The sequence below is a fragment of the Seriola aureovittata genome, chromosome 22 (genome assembly GCF_021018895.1).
Source record: "Seriola aureovittata isolate HTS-2021-v1 ecotype China chromosome 22, ASM2101889v1, whole genome shotgun sequence".
Taxonomy (NCBI): Eukaryota; Metazoa; Chordata; class Actinopteri; order Carangiformes; family Carangidae; genus Seriola; species Seriola aureovittata.
Window position 1 is genome coordinate 21,396,986 of NC_079385.1, and position 19,178 is coordinate 21,416,163.

General features: G+C 42.0%; 3 protein-coding genes across 4 annotated transcripts; 1 reads left to right on the top strand and 2 right to left on the bottom strand.

Moving 5' to 3' along the window:
- Nucleotides 1-714: 714 nt before the first annotated feature.
- socs2 (suppressor of cytokine signaling 2) lies at nucleotides 715-7,252 on the bottom strand. Its single transcript, XM_056367784.1, has 3 exons — nucleotides 7,115-7,252; nucleotides 4,227-4,458; nucleotides 715-3,687 (listed from the first exon to the last, which is right to left on the bottom strand). Exons 2-3 carry the CDS (start codon nucleotides 4,351-4,353, stop codon nucleotides 3,212-3,214), a joined length of 603 nt encoding a protein of 200 aa, XP_056223759.1. The 5' UTR covers nucleotides 4,354-4,458; nucleotides 7,115-7,252; the 3' UTR covers nucleotides 715-3,211.
- A 237-nt stretch (nucleotides 7,253-7,489) lies between these two features.
- Nucleotides 7,490-14,514, top strand: ncaph2 (non-SMC condensin II complex, subunit H2). The gene is made up of 21 exons (XM_056367781.1): nucleotides 7,490-7,630; nucleotides 8,345-8,525; nucleotides 9,237-9,354; nucleotides 9,450-9,551; nucleotides 9,638-9,699; nucleotides 9,819-9,900; nucleotides 10,068-10,124; nucleotides 10,231-10,310; nucleotides 10,477-10,616; nucleotides 10,892-11,040; nucleotides 11,312-11,380; nucleotides 11,730-11,793; nucleotides 11,872-11,973; nucleotides 12,056-12,100; nucleotides 12,434-12,504; nucleotides 12,676-12,787; nucleotides 12,881-12,967; nucleotides 13,099-13,148; nucleotides 13,730-13,831; nucleotides 13,924-14,073; nucleotides 14,176-14,514. Exons 3-21 carry the CDS (start codon nucleotides 9,247-9,249, stop codon nucleotides 14,302-14,304), a joined length of 1,761 nt encoding a protein of 586 aa, XP_056223756.1. The 5' UTR covers nucleotides 7,490-7,630; nucleotides 8,345-8,525; nucleotides 9,237-9,246; the 3' UTR covers nucleotides 14,305-14,514.
- A 492-nt stretch (nucleotides 14,515-15,006) lies between these two features.
- Nucleotides 15,007-17,386, bottom strand: LOC130163516 (protein SCO2 homolog, mitochondrial). Of its 2 annotated transcripts, none has more exons than XM_056367783.1 (2): nucleotides 17,176-17,386; nucleotides 15,007-16,002 (listed from the first exon to the last, which is right to left on the bottom strand). In XM_056367783.1, exon 2 carries the CDS (start codon nucleotides 15,985-15,987, stop codon nucleotides 15,157-15,159), a length of 831 nt encoding a protein of 276 aa, XP_056223758.1. In that variant the 5' UTR covers nucleotides 15,988-16,002; nucleotides 17,176-17,386; the 3' UTR covers nucleotides 15,007-15,156. The 2 variants fall into 2 exon arrangements, with proteins under 2 accessions (XP_056223758.1, XP_056223757.1); XM_056367782.1 differs by having other exon boundaries at nucleotides 17,106-17,385.
- Nucleotides 17,387-19,178: the final 1,792 nt, after the last annotated feature.

Genomic DNA, 19,178 nt, shown 5'->3' on the forward strand with positions numbered 1-19,178 from the left:
TATATATATATATATATATATATATATATATACATACATATATATATATATATATATATATATATATATATATATATATATACATACATATATATATATATATATACATACATATATATATATATATATACACATATAAGAATCAGCACGAAATTCTAAAACTTAACAGTTTATTAAGGAGTTAGTCGTAAGGTTTATGTTTGGGAACTCACACTTTGTAACAGCTGAATAAATTAAATTATAACGGACTAATACTGAGTTCAGTATAAATACATCAAGTTAACGTGAAGGTTTCTATGAAACAGTTCTCTTTGATTTATTTACCTGGTGTCTGTAGATACTGACCTAAAAACAAAATGTATTTCCTGTTCCTCCATGTTCTTCTCCCACATTAGTCCAGTAGCTTTGATATTTACATTAGTGTGTTCCTGTTGATCACTGACAGGATGCTGATAAGAGACAAAGATAAACTGAGCTATTCATAAAAACATGAGGGAAAAATTAAACAAACAAATCTGAATAAAATGTTTCATATAACTGATGTTGTGAAACTGAATTAGAGGTTTTCCCAGAGGGTGAAATGTGACCGTTTAAAAACTGAGTGAAAACTAAAAACACAAATAACCGAATATAAAAATGTAAAAACTTTTCTAAGTGAATACAGCGAGTGAGCAGAGAACACAGAGCTGTGACGTGTGAAGAAAACACACATGATGAACCACCATATAAAACTTTATTTCTCATGGTTGCAGCTGATCGACGTTACAGAGGCGGAGCCGCTGCAGCTCGCCGCCCGCCGGCGTCAGGGACGACACATGCTCAGAGTCAAAAACTGTACCAGAAAACACAGTGTGACACAATCAATAAATATTTATAAAATCAAACAGGCTGAGCTGCAGGTTCAGGTCCACAGCAGAGATATGTACAGTTATTGTCCTACTCATTGTTTCATGTAATAAAGATTTATTCATTCATCATGCAAACAGGAAACTGTTCGTCCACTTCATCATGTAGCTAAGGGAGAAAAGAAGTGACCCCCCCCATCCATGATTACCCCCCCAATACAAAAATACAAACAGAAGAGGAACATGAGAATAATCCACACTGACAGAAACGTGGTGGAGAGTTCACACAGTGTCAGACGCAACAGTACGAGCATCGAACCTGCGGACAAACCTGTGCAATAACAAAGTCCCATTTACCTGAGTGACCCACTGTCACATGACCACATCACCCTGACACCTGAACCCTGACAGACTGGAGAAGTGACGCCAACACGGAGGGTGACCTCTGACCTCACAGCTGATTTTACCTTTGATTATTATCACATAGTTTTAAATGTCATCAACATTTTAACTGAGTTTCTGAGATTTTTATTACTGGTCACTTGAAGGAGTGAGGACTGAACACAAACATCTCTCCTGCAGAGTTTTTCTTTCCCTTAATTTTAGATCTGTGATCTTGTTTTTTTAATGTTATTCGGTTTTCAGTCGCAGGTTGAGACGTTAGAACTACTTCCACTCAGGAAAAGATCAGCTGCAATATTAATATTGTTTCCTGCTGCTGGTTCTTTAAATGAGAAGTGGAGAATCGTTCTCAAACAACTCGTCAGTTGATTGATCGTTAATCTGATCGTTAAATTTGGACTCCGAGAAAATTCTGTTAATTGATTAATGGATGAAATTAAGGCTGCACGATATGCAAAATAAATAAATAAATAAAACATTGCGATTTGAGTTGGAAGGGACGTTTTTTTCATCAGGGCGTCTCTGCAGCACCACAACACTGATGGTGCTAACAATGCTAATGCTAACAATGTGACACATTTTACCTTTGTCAGAAAAACTGCAGCTGCTGAGATTTGAATATTTCACCCGTTCATAATTATATTTCAAATAATTACTCATCTCTGGATAAAAGAACTGATTTTGAGAACATGTGAAACGGAGGATCAGTACAGAGTTTCAGCAGCGTAGTATCAACAGGTGTTGTGTTTTCCTGCGATCTGATTGGTCCACAGTTACAGAGTACTACATCCAGCAGGTACAAAGTCAAACATGACGGAGAGTCTGACGTGTGTTCAGAGGAAAGAGTTTGCTTTCTACGCTGCTCATCGATCAGGAGAAACCTCACTGACGTTTGGCCGCAGGTGAACTTTTCACTTCAGCCAATCAGATGGCTCCGTTCCCTGTGTTTACAGGTAGGAATAACAAGAAGAAAACGAAGCTTCAGAGATATTATTTATGGGTCGATGGTGAGCGTGGGAGTAGATTTACTTTAATCGGACTCACCTGGTTCATTCAACTTTATTGAACCGATCTTTACTTGACCAAAAAAAACACCACGTTGCCCTGGGAAACCGTTTGACATTTAATAAACCAATTAATGATGACAGCAATCAATAGCTGCAGGACAAACAGTGCAGTTCCACTTCATGATTATTAAACTGTAATAATTCACCTGCAGAATAACTGCTAACTAATAATTAGTTAATGTTTTGTAACGAATATTTTGAAAGTCCTGTATCAATAAAGTTTATTCAGTTCAAATGACACTTCCTGCTTCTCGTCAATCGTGACAATAGTTTAATCGTCAGCTCAAGTTTGAGCTGCAACAATATTAGAAATTGATCTTTAATTATTTGGTGATCAAACAGTCGTCAGTCATTATTCACTGAGCAGCAGAAAACTGCAAACTTCTTTCTCTCTCTGTTTGTTTGTGATCCTGTTGTGGTTTTAACTTTTGTATTTGTTGATGATTTTTCAGGCCAGAGTCACAGATCTCCTGTTTCTGTCACAGTGACCTGAAAACGAAACATTTAAAGACGTTTGGACTTTGGGAAATTAGAACATTTTATTATTAGAAACTAATGAGTCTGAAGCAGCTTTTTATTTGTTCATAAAAGAGGGGAATCTGGTTTGGAGCTTTAATTTGAAAGGAGACCAGGAAGTGTGACTGCGTGGTGGTGGTGGGGGGGGTATTGTGTTGCTCGTGTCGTGGTCAGGGTCAGTACCTCAGTGTTGGTGGCTCCGCCTCCACCCTGAAGTGTCTGTGATCAGGATGCAGACCTCCAGCTGAGACTCTGACCCCCGTCTGGAGGGAGACCTCAGCATGGTTATTGCGTGTCCCTGCCGGGTACCTGTAGAGCAGGTGATGGGACTGGTCAGTGGTCAGCTGATGCATTGAGCTGAGCTGTAGCCCCACCCCCTGTCTACACGTTGTAGGCGTAGTCTGTCAGGTAGTCCTTCAGTCTGTTGGGCAGCGGCAGATCCTGGACCCGCCGCGTCCTCCTGTTGATGGTGATACGACACAGGTGCTGCAGCGAAGGCGTGGCCGTGTACACGGGTTTGGTGAGCAGCAGCTGCACCGTGCCGTTGGGCGGTGCTGCCGAGGGCTGAGAGTTCGATGCCGCCTTGTCGCTGGTCCTGGACAGCATGACGTAGTGCTCCACCAGGTGGACCACGCTGTCGAACTGCTTCAGCTTGGGCTTGACCAGGACCACCGAGTCCAGCTTGAACTTCCCGTGTTTGTACTCGATGCGCAGGTTGGTGGGACCCGCCGACGTCATGGCTGAGATGGTGAACAGGTAATCCCTCTGAGAGCTGTCCCGCACCAGGAAGGTTCCCTCCGAGGCGTCCTGCAGGATCTCTTTGGCTTCAGTGGCGGTTAGACTGCCCCAGTACCAGCCTGAGACCAGAGACAGAAAACATCAGAGACAAATAACAGACACGATAGTAACAGAGATCAGCCAGAGATCAGCCACACATCAGCCAGAGACCAGCCACACATCAGCCAGCGATCAGCCAGAGACCAGCCACACATCAGCCAGCGATCAGACAGACATCAGCCAGAGACCAGCCACACATCAGCCAGAGACCAGCCACACATCAGCCAGCGATCAGCCAGCGATCGGCTACACATCAGCCACACATCAGCCAGAGACCAGCAACACATCAGCCAGCGATCAGACAGACATCAGCCAGCGATCGGCCAGAGATCAGCCACACATCAGCCAGCGATCAGCCACACATCAGCCAGCGATCAGACAGACATCAGCCAGAGATCAGCTACACATCAGCCAGCGATCAGACAGACATCAGCCAGAGATCAGCCGTCTGCTGGTCTGTTTCTCTAGTCTGTCTGACTGTCAGAGCCTCACATACAGGAGCCTGGATGTGAGCAGTGACAGATGTCTTAGTAACAGGTGAAGGAGTTTCCTCTCTCACCTGTGTTCTTCAGGTCTTTCATGGCTGAGGCGATGCGACTCTCGTCCGATTCCACAGCCCTGGAGTTGTTGTCGGCTCGTCTGTCGCTCTCGATGGTGTCTGTGGACTCGGAGGACTGGCAGGTCATTGGACAGATCCAACCTTCAGCCTAGTTGTAGGCCCACAGCTCAGACATGGACGAGGTCTGCAGCAGCCAGACGAAGGGGTGGGGGGGTGGGGGGGTTATACTGTCCTGGAAACAAATAAAACCATCAGACACTGCAGATAAACACTATCACCACCATCATTATGAGGGTGTGTTTAAGTTTCTGTAAACCAGAGGAAAAAGGAAATTTACTGGAAACTGGTCTCTTTCCTCTCAGACCCGAGTCCAGTCAAAAATGTGTCCGTTTAACAAAACACAGTAAAACAGACTTCACAGGTCAACACGTCCGTCTGTTTAATTCAGCAAATAATTCACTATCAGCACGTAACTGGAAACTTAATGGATGACTGATCAATCAGATCAATCGTTCAAGCAAAAAGATTTTCTGATTTTCCCTGAACCTGAATATCTGCAGGACAAAACAAGACATTTGAAAATGAACCCTTGAATTTAAATGGACATTTTACTAGAAACCAAACAATTAAGACGGTAACATTAAGACATTTATAGTTAAATAAAAAATTGACTGTAGTTTTAATTTAAACTCATTTCTACATGGGAAACGTGAGAACACAGTCAGGTCTAAAATGCTTTGTTTTCTGACAGTAATTTGGTTCAAACTGGATGCTCAGCTTTCACAGAAATAGCATAAGTTAGTGATGAGTAATGCTTAGTTTGGACTGTGGGAGCAACACACACATTCTTCTTAACCACAGACAGTAACTGTGCTGTTACTGTGTGATTCTAATGCCCTCTATTGTTATCTAATACTCCTTAATACACAACACACTCCTTCCTGCGAGGACTAAAGTATTTAGTGAACAATCAGTTCCTGTGTGAGAGGTGTGAACAGCGGACTGAAGAACAAACAGTTCTAATAGTTTTATACTCCACAAAACTAATGACATGACATTAGATTTAAAGAACAGAATTTGGTTTATGGTGAAAAGTTCCTCTATTTTACAGCTGGAGAATCAATCAATCAATTTATCTATCAGTTCTAATGCTTATAGGTAGGTTGTTTCTCGTGAGCAGACTTTCAGACTGTAAAGAACTAACGACATGTTTATACACCAGCTGACGACGGAGGAAATGTCAAATTTAAAGAGTTTTGAATATTTCTTTGGCCTCGTGTCGTTTCTCACACTCCTCACTAGAAAAACAGACTGATCTGAGAAAAGCTTCAGACTGAGTGTTCCTCATCACCACCTCACCTGTGCAATAAATGACCTTCAACAACAAGAGGTGATGAAAAACTGCAAGAACTTTGAATAGAATTTGGTGCAAGGTGATAAAAGTCTATTGATCCTCTACCGATCTTAAGACTCTGCTTGATCAGTTTATTCTTGTATCCAGAATTGAAGTATTAATTATAAAAAAAAAACCAGGAAGCTGAGATTTAATAGTTAAGTAGGTTTCACACCAGAGGCCTCGGAGAAGAAGTAAAACAGAGAAACATGAATAGACAGTTTTCTTTGTTCTTCACTAAAACTAACAAACTGAACATCAGGTGAGAGTACAGGTGTTCTCCCGTCACCTGCCCCTTAGATGTGCAATAAAACCCCTAATGTTACTGAAATGTTGATTTTAATCTGTGGACCTTCTCCAGGTAAATCCTATTTGATCAGTCGTTTTTCTTCTTCTGGACTTTATAACATGGTAAAACATTTCCAGGTTTGCTCCTCAAATATCTGGAATTTTGAACAGAATTTGGCGTAAAGAAGTAAATTATCCGGAGAAATGATGTGGACAGTAAGTTTATTCATGGACGTGGAACTGAAGATCAGGCTGCAAATAACAAGAAGAAAAACTGCCATTTTATTTTCCAGCAGGTTTACATGACAGAGGCCGAGGAGAAAATTAAAATCAACAGAAATTTGAATTAAATTTGGTGAAAAGTGAGTTTTCTTTATTTTCTTCACCAGAGAAACAGACACATTAAACACCTTGACTCCAGTGTTTCTCATCACCACCTCACCTGTCCTTTACCTGATGTTACTGAAATGTTGATTCTGCTCACTGTGTATCTTGGACGCATATCTGTGGTAGTTAAGTAAATACTGTTTGATGAGCCGTTGTGATTATAGGACAATCTAAGGAAGACTGGACTGAAGGGTTACTAACATATGAAACATTTTCTAGGATATTTGCACCTTAAAATCACTGGAATTTAGAGCAGAATTCGGCGTAAAGAGGTAAATGATTCATTTAGACATTTTCCTAGTAAAAATAATACCTCTTAGCAAGTTTGTTCATGTTCACGGAATTGAAGATCAGGATGTAAATAACAACTCAGCATTTTATTTTCAAGCATGTTTACATGACAGAGGCCGTGGAGGAAATTATAATTATAATATAATTTGGCGTAATGTGGTAAATTATCCAGCCACAAATAGAGATATTTACTTATTTTATAACAAATCCTTTAATACATTAATACTGCGGAATTTAAGAGCGGGTTGTTCATAACAAGAAGAAAACCTACCATTTTATTTTCAGGCAGGTTTTCACACCAGAGGCAGAGGACAAGATTTAAAGTGATATAAATCTGAATTACACGGTGAAAAGTGAGTTTTCTTCATTTTCTTCCCCAGAGAAACGGACAGTTTAAACACCAGTGGACAGCACAGGTGTTTTACCTTGTCTCCGGTGTGTGTCGTCACCACCTCGCATGCGGGCAGTAGAACCCACCTAATGTCACGTATCCGGGACATGGAGACTGATAAAATAGGACCACACGTACCTGAGTGTCGGTGTCGGAGCTAGCTGCTAGCAAAGCCAAGCCAAGCCAAGCCAAGCCAAGCCAGACCAGACCACAGCCGCTGGTTCAGAAGCGGCGACGCCAGTTTATCGCCCGTGTACAACAGTCCGACATGTCGGCGGGAACAGGGACGGTCTGGATCCGCAGAACGGCTCCTCTGCTGCGGGTTCGCTCCTGCCCCGCTCTCGGTCCTCTGGCTAATGGCGCGTGTCGCGGCGGAGACAGACGGAGGGTCCGACCGTCAACCTGTCAGTCCGAGCTGAGGCGGCTGCTCTCCGGGCGCCCACCGACAAAAACACCCGACTCACTCCCGTTTCCCGCGGAGCCACAAAAGCTCCGTGTGTGTCCTGAACACGGTGTCCGTCCGTCAGTGTGTGTGTCCGGGACAGCAGAGTCCACCGAGCCGCCTAATAACCGATATCACCATAAACACAAAAGAAGCATTTCCAGGAACTTTCCAGGAATACCGTCACGTGGTGCAGAGAGCCGCGATTTAAGGTGGACTGACACACACACACACACACACACACACACACACACACACACACACACACACACACACACACAGGTTCTGTCAGACATACATACTGTATTTATTACTGTATTTAAATGACAAATTCACTGGAGTTGAGTCAGGGTCACAGAGGACAAACGAGGGAAAGCAGCCCCCCCCACCAACACACGCACACACACACACACACACACGCACACACACACACACAAACACAGGTACAGTTAAAGTTGTAAACAACGTGATTTTTTTCACTTATTCTGACTATAAGGAAAACAGTTTTGTTAACTTCCTGACTTTATCAGGGAAATCAAGTCCCTCTGTCACTAAAATTATATGTTCTTTAAATCTATTAAATCTATTTGTTTTTTTTAATTATTATTATTTTTCTTTTTTGTTGAATTCTTATCTTTTTCTTTTATTGATTGATTGGTTGTAAATTTTGCAATTTAAATAAATGTAAGTAGAATTAAAAAAAACAATGTTCATATGAATACACTTAGTTGAACATTTAAAAAACAAACAAACAAAAAACAAGAATGTGCTTCGTGGTTCTCCTGAAAGATTCAACAGATAATGGCAGATCTTTCATCTGACATCTTTCTTTGTTCACCTGTTGTATTATTAATCTTGTCATTGTGCTTTATTTATAATGTTTTACTCAGATAATTAATTATTTGTTAATGAATCCTGCGATCCAGAGCGCAGTCCCGCCATCTACCGGACAGCGGCCTGTGTTACAGCACGGCGCCGACAGGGGGCAGCACCGGCTTTAACCAACACTGACAGAAGCACCGAAGAAGAACTGCAGCGCGGGCTGTTTGACTGTTTGCTAACTGCTACGGAACATTTAGCGGCTCCTTAACCGACTCGCTCTCTTAGGTGAGTTATATTTTACTGTCCTTTACCGTAAAACCGCTTTAAAACTTAATGTTAACGTCATGTATTTATTATTACAAACTAGATTATCGAGAGGCGGGTGATATTATATTCCGGCTCTGGGAGTCGTACAGTCGGAGGAAACGAATTAAGTCTTAAATCTGTCACTTTGTTTACCTGCGGTATAAAGTTACCTCCGGTATAAAGTTACTTCCGGTATAAAGTTACCTCCATGAGACAAAAGACTGTTTAAGACATTAAGAATTAATAAGGTGCCGTGTTAAGCTGTTACTTTTCTCCTGTAAAGTTAATTCCGTGCACAGCGCCAAAGTTATGAGAAACAGCCCACTTTATTAGGTAAACCTGTATAATCTAATACAATCCAGTAGATCCCACCGTTACAGTTTTTGTTGTCATTGTCAGAAATGTGTAATGAATCCTCATAGAGGTCATAGTTAGTCATAGTGTTTCTAATATTCTGAGTAAACCAACTAACCAAGAGCTCCGTGATAAACAGACCTGGGTTTACACATTTCTGACAATAAAGAAACCTGAACATTATAAACCTAATGAAGACGGATGTAATGACACAGCTGCTGTAATAAATTAGCATTCTGCATAATTAGTAGTTCTGATAGTACCTCTGTACTTTTCCTCCTGTCCTGTAACCTGTAATGAAGTGTTTTCCATTGTTGTGTTGTGACTGACTCACAGTGAAGTGCTCATGGAGTCCACAGAGAGCAGGTACGCTCACCTGCTGCAGCCCATTCGAGAACTCACCAAGAACTGGGAGATCGATGTGGCTTCAGAGTTAAACGACTATTTAGAAGAGGTGAGGTTTGTACCACTGACGTTTCCAACTTACTGTTTATTTTGTTTTGATTGGGGTTAACAGAGATAGAACCCTCTCTCTCTCTGTTGCTGTAGTTGGATGAGATGTGCATCACGTTTGATGGAGGAGAAATTAGACTGAACTTTGCAGAAGCAGCACTGCTGATCCAGGGCTCAGCCTGCATCTACAGCAAGAAGGTACAACCACAGGACAATAACACATTAAAATAAAGTGTCAGTGTGTTTATCTGATCCATAAAAATCTCATATTGTGACTGTTTCAGGTGGAGCTGCTGCACAGTCTCGTTTACCAAACTCTGGAGTACATCAATGACAGAAACAAGAAGTAAGAGTCAGTCTCATCTAATGATCTGTGCTGCTTCACAGTAAAACGACAGACATTTCTTCTAGTTTAATGGTTGTGTTTGTGATAGAAATGTTGTGACGGAGTCGTTTCTCTGACAGACGTAACAAACAGGCGGCAGAGTCTCAGGAGGGCGACGCAGACGCAGCAGCGAGCGCCCACGACGCTGAGGATGTGGCAATGGTAAGAAACAGCAGCTCAGCTCAACCAGAGGAGGAAGTTTAATTAAATTGTATTTAATCTGACGAGAAACTGAAATTTTAACTCACACACTCTGAAAACATGGAGTCAGTCTCGAGCCCGGATCAGCATCAGAACCAGTCTGACAGATTCTTCTTTGTCTCTTTTAGTTCACTTCCCTGGACATCAACGTCTCAGAGAACTCACAGAGAGGTGACTCCAACACGGTCAGTTCATCCTCCACTGACACTGAGAGCACACTCTTCTTCTGCATTTTAATGAGTCACTTCCTCTCTAGTTTAATCTGATGTGTATCTGGTCTCTGGTCTTCAGACTGTGAATGTGGCTCCTCTTCCTCCCGAGTCTCTGATTCCTCCTGAAACCCACGAGAAGCACAAACTTCCTCTCATCAGGTCAGACTCTACAGATGTTGTTATCCTTTCAAAATAAAGGGACAACATCTGTCTACACAGGAAGTGTTTCAGCTTCAGATAATAGAGTGTGTGTGTGTGTGTGTGTGTGTGTGTGTGTGTTGTGTGTGTGTGTGTGTGTGTGTGTGTGTGTGTGTGTGTGTGTCAGCTTGAAAGGTGAGGTCCTGTGCAGTCAGAAGGACTTCAGGATCAACATGTTCCTCCCAGGAGACGAGGATCTGATCCTCCTCACGCTCAGATCAGGGTCCAGGTTTCTACAGGACAGTGAGTCTCTGCAGCAGCAGGAAGGTGAAGATGATCTTGTCTACTGATAATTATATGTAATGTTTCCATGATTCCAATCTGTGAAGCGGATCAGTTTAAATTATTGATCTGATGTGGAAGTTTGATTAGAGAATGTGATTAGTCTTTGGTTGTACAGTGACGTGACGGAGTGAAATTTAAAAATTCAAGTTTTTATTGTTTATTTATTAGTATAAATATTTCAAACTCGGTGGCTGCTGATTTTCCCAGGCTTTTTGTTTATTTATTTGTTTGTGATTAAATGTTGTCTGGTGGTCCAGGTGCTGTGGCTCTGGTCACAGGTGAGGCTGCAGCAGGTGCAGCTGATGTGGGAGACGATGGAGGGGACGCTGCAGACAACTTCCTGCCGTTAGAGGACAACAACATGGAGCTGGACCAGGAGCCAGAGGAGCACATCGACAGGCAGCAGGTCTGAGTCCTTCATCTTAACTCTGTTTAATCTTACTTTATAACTGAGGTCTGTCAACATGGTGCATTCAAGTGCACTTATATCTAGAGGAAAACTGACTTCAGATTGTGAATGCAGGACTGTTTTCAGCTACATGGAGATTTAACCAACACGAATATATATATTTTTTAAATCTATAAACCAATGCATTTATAGATTCAGAGTTTCCATTAGTACACATTGAATCTACTGAGTTTTTCTCACTGTGGTAAACTGTTGACGTTTGTCTCAGGCTCCAGGTGAAGGCCGGATGATTCGAGAGAGACGACAGGTGGAAACTGAGGAGGAGGCGCCGCCTGCTGTACGATAACTCCTCTGTGTTATTCCAGTTAATTCATAATAATTTATTCTCATATTAGAACTTTTTCTCCTAAAATCATCACTTAAATATGAAATATTACAATTTTCTTACTTTATTCAGAGATTTTTTATTTCTTTATATCAACCTTTGATGTAAAGAAATTGCAACTTAATTAAATACTGTGACTTCTCTCCAGATCACAAATCTATCCTTTTTAAAACATTTAAACTAATATTTTGAAACTTCACTTTTCATCCTCCGCCAGTGGCTCTAATACAGATCAAATGTCTAAATCTGCTGTGAGAAGAAATTGGTTTCATCTCTGCAGTTTATTATTTGTGGCTCTCAGGTGAACCTGTGGATGTTTCATGACCCGTACTCTGTCGTCGGGGAGGACAAACCGTTTAAATCAGGTGAGCATCAGGACTCAGGTGTTTTCACTGAGGGAGGAGTCGCTCTCTGTGCTGACACAGTTTGTGTTTCTCCTTCAGGGAAATGTTACAAGGTTCCTGATGGTCTGGATGACGGAGGGAAGAGGAAAAGGAAACGACCGTCGTCACTTCAGGACTTCAGGAGCTGGTTCAGAGGAACCTGTGAGGACACAGTTGATGTGTTTGATCTGTTCTAGAGCTTTAACTGATGATGAGGATGATGGGTTTTTGTTTTGTGTTGTAGATGATCCTCCTGAACACAAGCTGAAGAATGGACCCACATTTACAGGTTTGCTCCTCTTGCTTTCTGTCAACCTGTACTTCTTATACTCAACATAATCTGAATAATATTTCAGATCTACAAACTCCATCTTTGTTCAGAGTTCAGACGAGTAAAATGTGATTTAATGATTCAAACAGATTCAGGTTCCGGGAAACGAATCTGAGAAGAGTCTGTATGTTTCAGACCAACAACACAAACTGGAACTTTAACCTTTAACCTTTAACTTTAACCTTTGCAGAATGCAAACGTGCCAAATGCGACTTTTAAATAGTTGAGCTAAAACCCTGTTTCATTGAATCTGTGATGTGGAAGTGAAGCTGCAGCCTCATGTGTCTGCAGACCTGAACTACATTTATCTGAGCACGATGAAAGACAAACTGAAGACCAGGAAGAGGATCTTCAGGAAAGCAGTGAGTGTGTGTTAGAGAGTGTGTGCGAGTGTGTGTGTGCGTGTGTGTGTGTGTGTGTGCGTGCGCGTGTGTGTGTGTGTGTGTGTGTGTGTGTGTGCGTGTGTGTGCGCGCGCGCGTGTGTGTGCGTGTGTGTGTGTTGTTTACCTGGAGCCTTTCTCTTTTATACTCAGGGCGTGGTGGTTTCTGATGACGAGCTGAGGAGAACCTTCCTGCAGCTGGAGGAGGGGCCACAGCGGCAGGGGGAGGAGCCTGTGGAAGGATTCAGACACCCCGACCTGCTGGGTAAAAGATCTCCACTCATACACTCAGCTTTCAGTTTTTACACCTGAACTTCTTCCTGCTGTTCTGATTAAAGTTTAAAATAATCTTTTAAAGGTGGAGATGACGTCAACTCAGACAACGAATATGAAGCGTTTCCTGATGACGTTCCAGCTGAGTTTGGACCAGACGTCATATCACCAGGTAAATAAAACACCTGAGAGTGGCGGGACAGGTGTGTTGAGCCGTCGTTAGATTGTTTCAGGTAGTAGATTTAGTTTCTGGGAGATTTAAAGATGTCAGTTTGTGGTGATTATTATTTTTTGTCTGTGCAGAAGCTCCGAGAGACGAGCTGAGTTATGAAGATCTGGTGAAGCTGCGTGTGGTACGTCATCAACACTCTGTCATTCACTATTCAAACTGCAGTTTGCTGCCTGGATGAACAGAACCAATGAACCTTTAAAGACCTTGTTTCATTCACTTTTATCAAGTAGTAATGACACAGTTCACGTCCCAATACCTGCAACTATGGAGCTTTACATTAAATCAGTGTTAAAGAGAGAAACACTGAGGAGCTTCAACATCGAGAGAAGAGTCTGTTAAACTAAATAAATATAATGATAAAGCAAGTCTTCATATTTTTTAAATGTGTAGAGTTTCAAACCTCTAGATCTTTATTGTATGAGCAAAAGATTTGAGACATTTGTATTGAAACTTAGACTTTGTATTTTACATGTATCATCTGTTAGAATATAGAAATACTTGTGTTCCCTGGCAAAGCACGACATTATATTTCTATTTGAGGTGTATTTTGTTCTTCTTGTGGAAATGATGTGCAGCGTGAAGTAACAGGAGGAAGTGGGAGGAGGGGTTTCCACAGAGAATAAATAATAAATCAAATATATTCTGTGTAATAAAAAGAGTGTAGAGAGTAAGTGATGAAAGTTGTGTCTGTGGCGTCTCCAGGAGCAGCTGGTGGTGAACTGTCAAGGTTACACTCAGGAAACTGCTCTGTCCCGACGGGTTAAAGACTGGGAGGACATGATCCGACCTCAGCTGGTTCTGCAGGTAACACCCACTGGAAACCAGTTCAGACTGGTTTCAGACCCTGACTTCTGCCCCCCACCCCCGCGTCACGTCCTGTTGCTGGTGTTTTTCAGGAGGAGCGTCTGGCGTTCGACATCCACGACTACGGAGACCGGATCGTCGGAGCGTTGAACGGCGTCGGTCAGCGCAGACCGTTCTCCTCTATCGTTCACGGTCTGGACAACTTTGAAGCCTGTAAATATCTGCTGGCTTCACTGCAGCTGGTAAATACGACACACTCAAATACACACCACTCATTCTACCAGCACGACACCTGTGTCTCGGCCGCAGACAGACGTTATGACTGACAGGTGTCTGGTTCTCAGGCCAACGACTACACGGTGGAGATCGACAGTGCCGAGGGTCTGGAGGAGAGTCTGGACTCCATGGGACTGACCCTGCTCAGCACTCACAGAGCCACAGACAGATTCAAGACCATGACGGCTTTGACCTGAAGCAGCTGAGTTCACACTGATGCTCACACACATTGAGCTTCACCTCTTCCTGTCTGCTCCTCTTCTCCTGGACTCCTCCTCTACTGCATCATGTGTTGAATCTCATATGAGACTGTAAATGTCCCTCTCTCTGGGAAATGTGCTGACGACGTTTGTCTTTTTGAAATATGAATCTTTGTAATAAATAAATAAGCATGTTGTAAAAACTGATGGTCGGATTAATCATTAATCATTTGTTGATAGAGCCCGGTCCAAAACTAGTGCAGAGTACAAGACGTGACTGTTGTCACGGCGACGTGTTGATGTGTTATAATAACTAATAACCTCAAACATTAGACTTTATTTTCATTATCGATTAATTATTTTCTTAATGAATCGTTTTGCTTTTAAATACCAGAAAAGTGAAAAATGTCTCCAACAGTCTGAGATTGTTTCTGTTCGACCAACAGTTAAAAAAAATAGGAAATATTAAAATGACTATCAGCTCTAAGAGAAGCAGCTGGATAATGTTTGACACTTTTCGTTAGAACTTTTTCCGATAAATGGATTATGGATCAGTGGCTGCAGCTCTACACGGGGCTGGTGTTCGGAGGTCATGTGGACCCAGTGTCGGTCTCCTCGTCAGATCTAAGAGACTTTAGTCTGAACTCTTGTCTTCTGTTCATTTGAACAACGTGTGTTGCTTTAAAAAAGAATTCAAACTTGAGGTTTAATCTTTATTCGTGGTGTGTGCTTCATACAACATAAATGTGATGTGATCTGGGGGAAGGTCCAGGAGCTGCCTCAGTCATTCATGTATATAACATTTCCAGGTTCCAGGAGTCTGCAGCGTTAACGTTTCAGTCCGGTTCCTCAGAGTCGGATGTAGTTCTTGATGTGGTTCCTGACGCTCTCGGTGATCTGCTCCTGGTCCTTCGTCCTGTTGTAGTAGTCCAGAAACAGCCCGTCAGGACTGATGAGGTAGATCAGGATGGTGTGATCCACGATGTAGTCTCCGTCCTCGTCTTTGGGTCCGGGGCTGGCGTACACTCTGTAGTCTTGTCCTGCGTGTTTCACCTCCTCTGACGTACCCGTCAGTCCGATCAGGCGGGGGTGGAAGTCTTTGATGTATCGGGCCAGCGCCGGCACGTCGTCCCTCTCCGGGTCCACGGTGATGAAGAGGGGCTGGACCGGCGGCAGCGAGGCGTCCCGGTCCAGAGCCGACACCACGGCGCTCAGCTTGTCCAGCTCCTCGGGGCAGATGTCGGGGCAGTGCGTGAAGCCGAAGTACATCAGCACCCAGCTGCCCAGGAAGTCCCGCTTGGTCCTGCGCTGCCCCCTGTGGTCCAGGAGGCTGAAGCTCCCCTGACCCAGAGCCACCCGCTGCAGCTGCTGGATCCGCTGCTGCCGCAACTTCTGCTGCTTCTCCGAGTACACGTACAACCACACGGCCAGCAAGCCGCCGCCGAACAGCAGAGTCACCAGCAGACGAGTCCTCAGCTTCAGTTTAGCTGCAGAGGGGGACGGGTCCCGGCCCTGAGACAGGAAACACAGCTGAGTCCTCAGAGGAAGACGAGGAGGACCTCCGTACAGTCTGATGTGGGGGGTCTCTGAGGACACGCACGTCTTCTGGACGTGAGGAAGACTTCTCAGGAGTCTTCCTCCTCCACGCAGTCCACTCACAATGAACCGCAGCCCCGACATCTTCAACTCAACGTCCTGCAACACAAACAGACGCTGTGATGTCATCAGTGATGAGGAAGTATCACGGTCCTTTACTGAAGTCCAGGTAACAGTAAATACTCTGATACACGTAACAGGCCTGTACTCACGCCAGTACTCCAGTTAAAGTTTCTATAGGTCTCATGATGCACAGTGGACCCTGTCAGTTAATTCATTTGACAATATTGATTTGATATTACTGATAAGTTTAAGTAAGAGCTGGTCAAAAACATTCCAACCATTGATTATACTGTTGGTAGTTTGATCAATAACAATAGATCATAAAATACCAATAAATGGGTTGAATTAATTAATGAATTGTACTAAGTGAACATGGTCTCAAGTTATTATTAGAAACTTCATCTCGTGGTGTAAAACATCATGTTACCAAACACTGTTATTAACCTTATTAATAAGATTAATCAGCATGAATTGATCTGTGATACAACACACTCCATATATATATACATATAAACACCTTTTATATCATTTTATTTTTCTGTACTCATGTCTCACTGGTAAATGAGATCTTGATCTCGATGTGACGTCATGATTAAATAAAGTATATGCAGTATACATATTTACCGTACTGATGGAAAAATTAGGACATCATGGATTTGTAGAGATGATCAATAGTACATTTTGAAGTCAGAGAGCCGTGAATAACAGAAGCCAGAAAATATCCTCACTTAAAAAATGAGGAAATGATTTCCATAACAAATAAATTAGTTTTATATTTCATTTATTTATATAAATATATATATGTAAATTATTTTTAATAAAAAAAAACGTATTTTATATTCTTTTCCTTTTTGATAAAAATAACATAAATTGTAGTTTTTGTTTGTTTGATTGTTGAATAACATTATTTCTGTCACCTGTTAGTGATGATAGCCTATCTTTAAACCCGCCTGACATCGACTCAAGAAGCTCACCTGTCCTCAGGTGTTTCATATTCCTATCATGCATTGGTTAAATTAAGTTGATTTACACCGATACCCCCCCCACACACACACACACACACACACACACACACAGTTAGCTTAACGTTAACCGGTGACTGAAGGTTAACCGATCCCGCTGAGTGACGTCAGACTAACCTCCGGTACCCGCAGCCTTCGTTAGTTAAGTGCAGACGCGGGAAGTTTATGTGTAGAAGTGTTCACCGACCTGTCGTCTTCAGCCTCCGGAATCACTCGTAACCGTCAAACTGCCGGTTGTGAAACACATGAACCGCATTTACATAAAACTAGTTTCATTTCACGTTCTCTGATTCGACAGAAATAAATACAAAAAAATATATATATTTCTACCGGTTGTAAAATAAGAAACGTTGGAAATCCACGTAAACGTAAAAGCAAAGTTTCCCTCTCTTTTTAAGCTTCGTTTGTTTTTCTGTTGTTCAGTTTCTGGCAGCAGATTCGTTCATGTCCCGAGCTGTGAGGCCGAAACCCGCCGCAAGATGGCGTCCGCATGAAACACTATAACAAACAGCAGTGGTGGTCAAACACATTCATTTATGATTGATTAAGTTATTATTAAAGTTATGAAGTCCATGAGCTGTTCTCATTCAATGAATGATGCATTTTATATAAATAAAATAAACGGAAGACGATTCATGAGAAACTCTTCACCACAACAAGGGGACAAGATATATTTACATAGATCTGATTTAACTGGACACAATTATGGTTATAACACTGATAACAGATCAATAACAACGGATTAATAAAGTTACCACAAATACAAATGAACCAAATGTCACATTTATCAGTCCTGATAAAAAAGTTACTATAAAGTTAAAGTTACATATTGAGGCAGCAAAATTAAAAATACATTAAGTTCCACTCTGTAATAACATTTTAAAAACACCGTGTTTAAATTCTAGTTGTCAGAAGATCACATTTTTAGCTCTTAAAGAAAACCTCTGACCATATAACTGTACAGGTACGTCTACCTGTCCCTGTGGTGACAGTAATAATGTCTGTGTTCCCCTCTGTGCTGCTGCGTCACATCAGTAATTAATCCTCAGTCTCTCAGGATGCTCCCTGCATCCTCCAGCTGATTTAAACGCTCTCTCTCTCTCTCTCTCTCTCTCTGTGGTGAAGTTAAAGCTCTCTCGTCCTCTCTCTGCTGCCCTCTGATCAGTTTCCTTCTGCTCTGCTGGATCTCCACATGTTTTATTAATGAGCTCTAGAGGCAGCAAGAGGCCCGAAGAAACCAGGTCACATCGCACTGTCAAAAACACACACTGCAAATTCATATAACAAACACCGTAATACACTGTACTTTTTATATAGTTAGTATAGAAACATATCCTTTTGTATAGTATTATTACATAGTGTCGTATCGTATCATGGTATTATACTATGTATTACGTATATTTACGTATGTATTTTACTGTGACATCATTTATCATCTCTTATCATGTCTTCCTTTGTCATATTTAAGTGTATATTATCATGTTGTGTCTTATTCTAACTTATTGTATTTTATAGTATATTATTGTATTATATCTTGTCTGATTGTATTATATATTATTATTATAACATACAATTTGAACACATCATAACTTATCTCTGTGTTGGTCATACTTATAAATAAAATAAAATAATATTTTAAGTCTTATCTTTTAAAAAGTAAAATCATGTATGAAACATTTTCATCACTGATGTTCCTGTATATCCCATTCATTGGATCAGGTGATCTGCGTCACCTGGAGGAATCATCATCATCATCATCATCACTTTGAGACCCGCAGTATCTGTTCACTAGGGCTGGGACGATTATCCGACGTAATCGACGTTGTCGATTATAAAAATTATTCGACGTGGAATTTTAGTGTCGACGCGTCGTGTAAAACCGCACAGGGTAAATGTTCTTAGAACCAAACCGGAACTTTCTAATGGGACCGTTTATATCCATCGTCTTTGGTTTACCCGGATACAAGCGCAGCGCACGGACTGGGACAACGCGGTGACGTAATTGAAGTCATTGACTACGTGAATTATTTGCGTCTGTGTAATATATTTGAACAACACGGCGGCGTCTAGCAGCAGCACGACGGAGCGCGTGGAGCAACACGCGGCAAAAAAGGCTCGTACACGGTCCTCCAGAGTTTGGGAATACTTTAATCTTGACACCAACAGTGCGGTAGTTTGCAGACTCTGCAA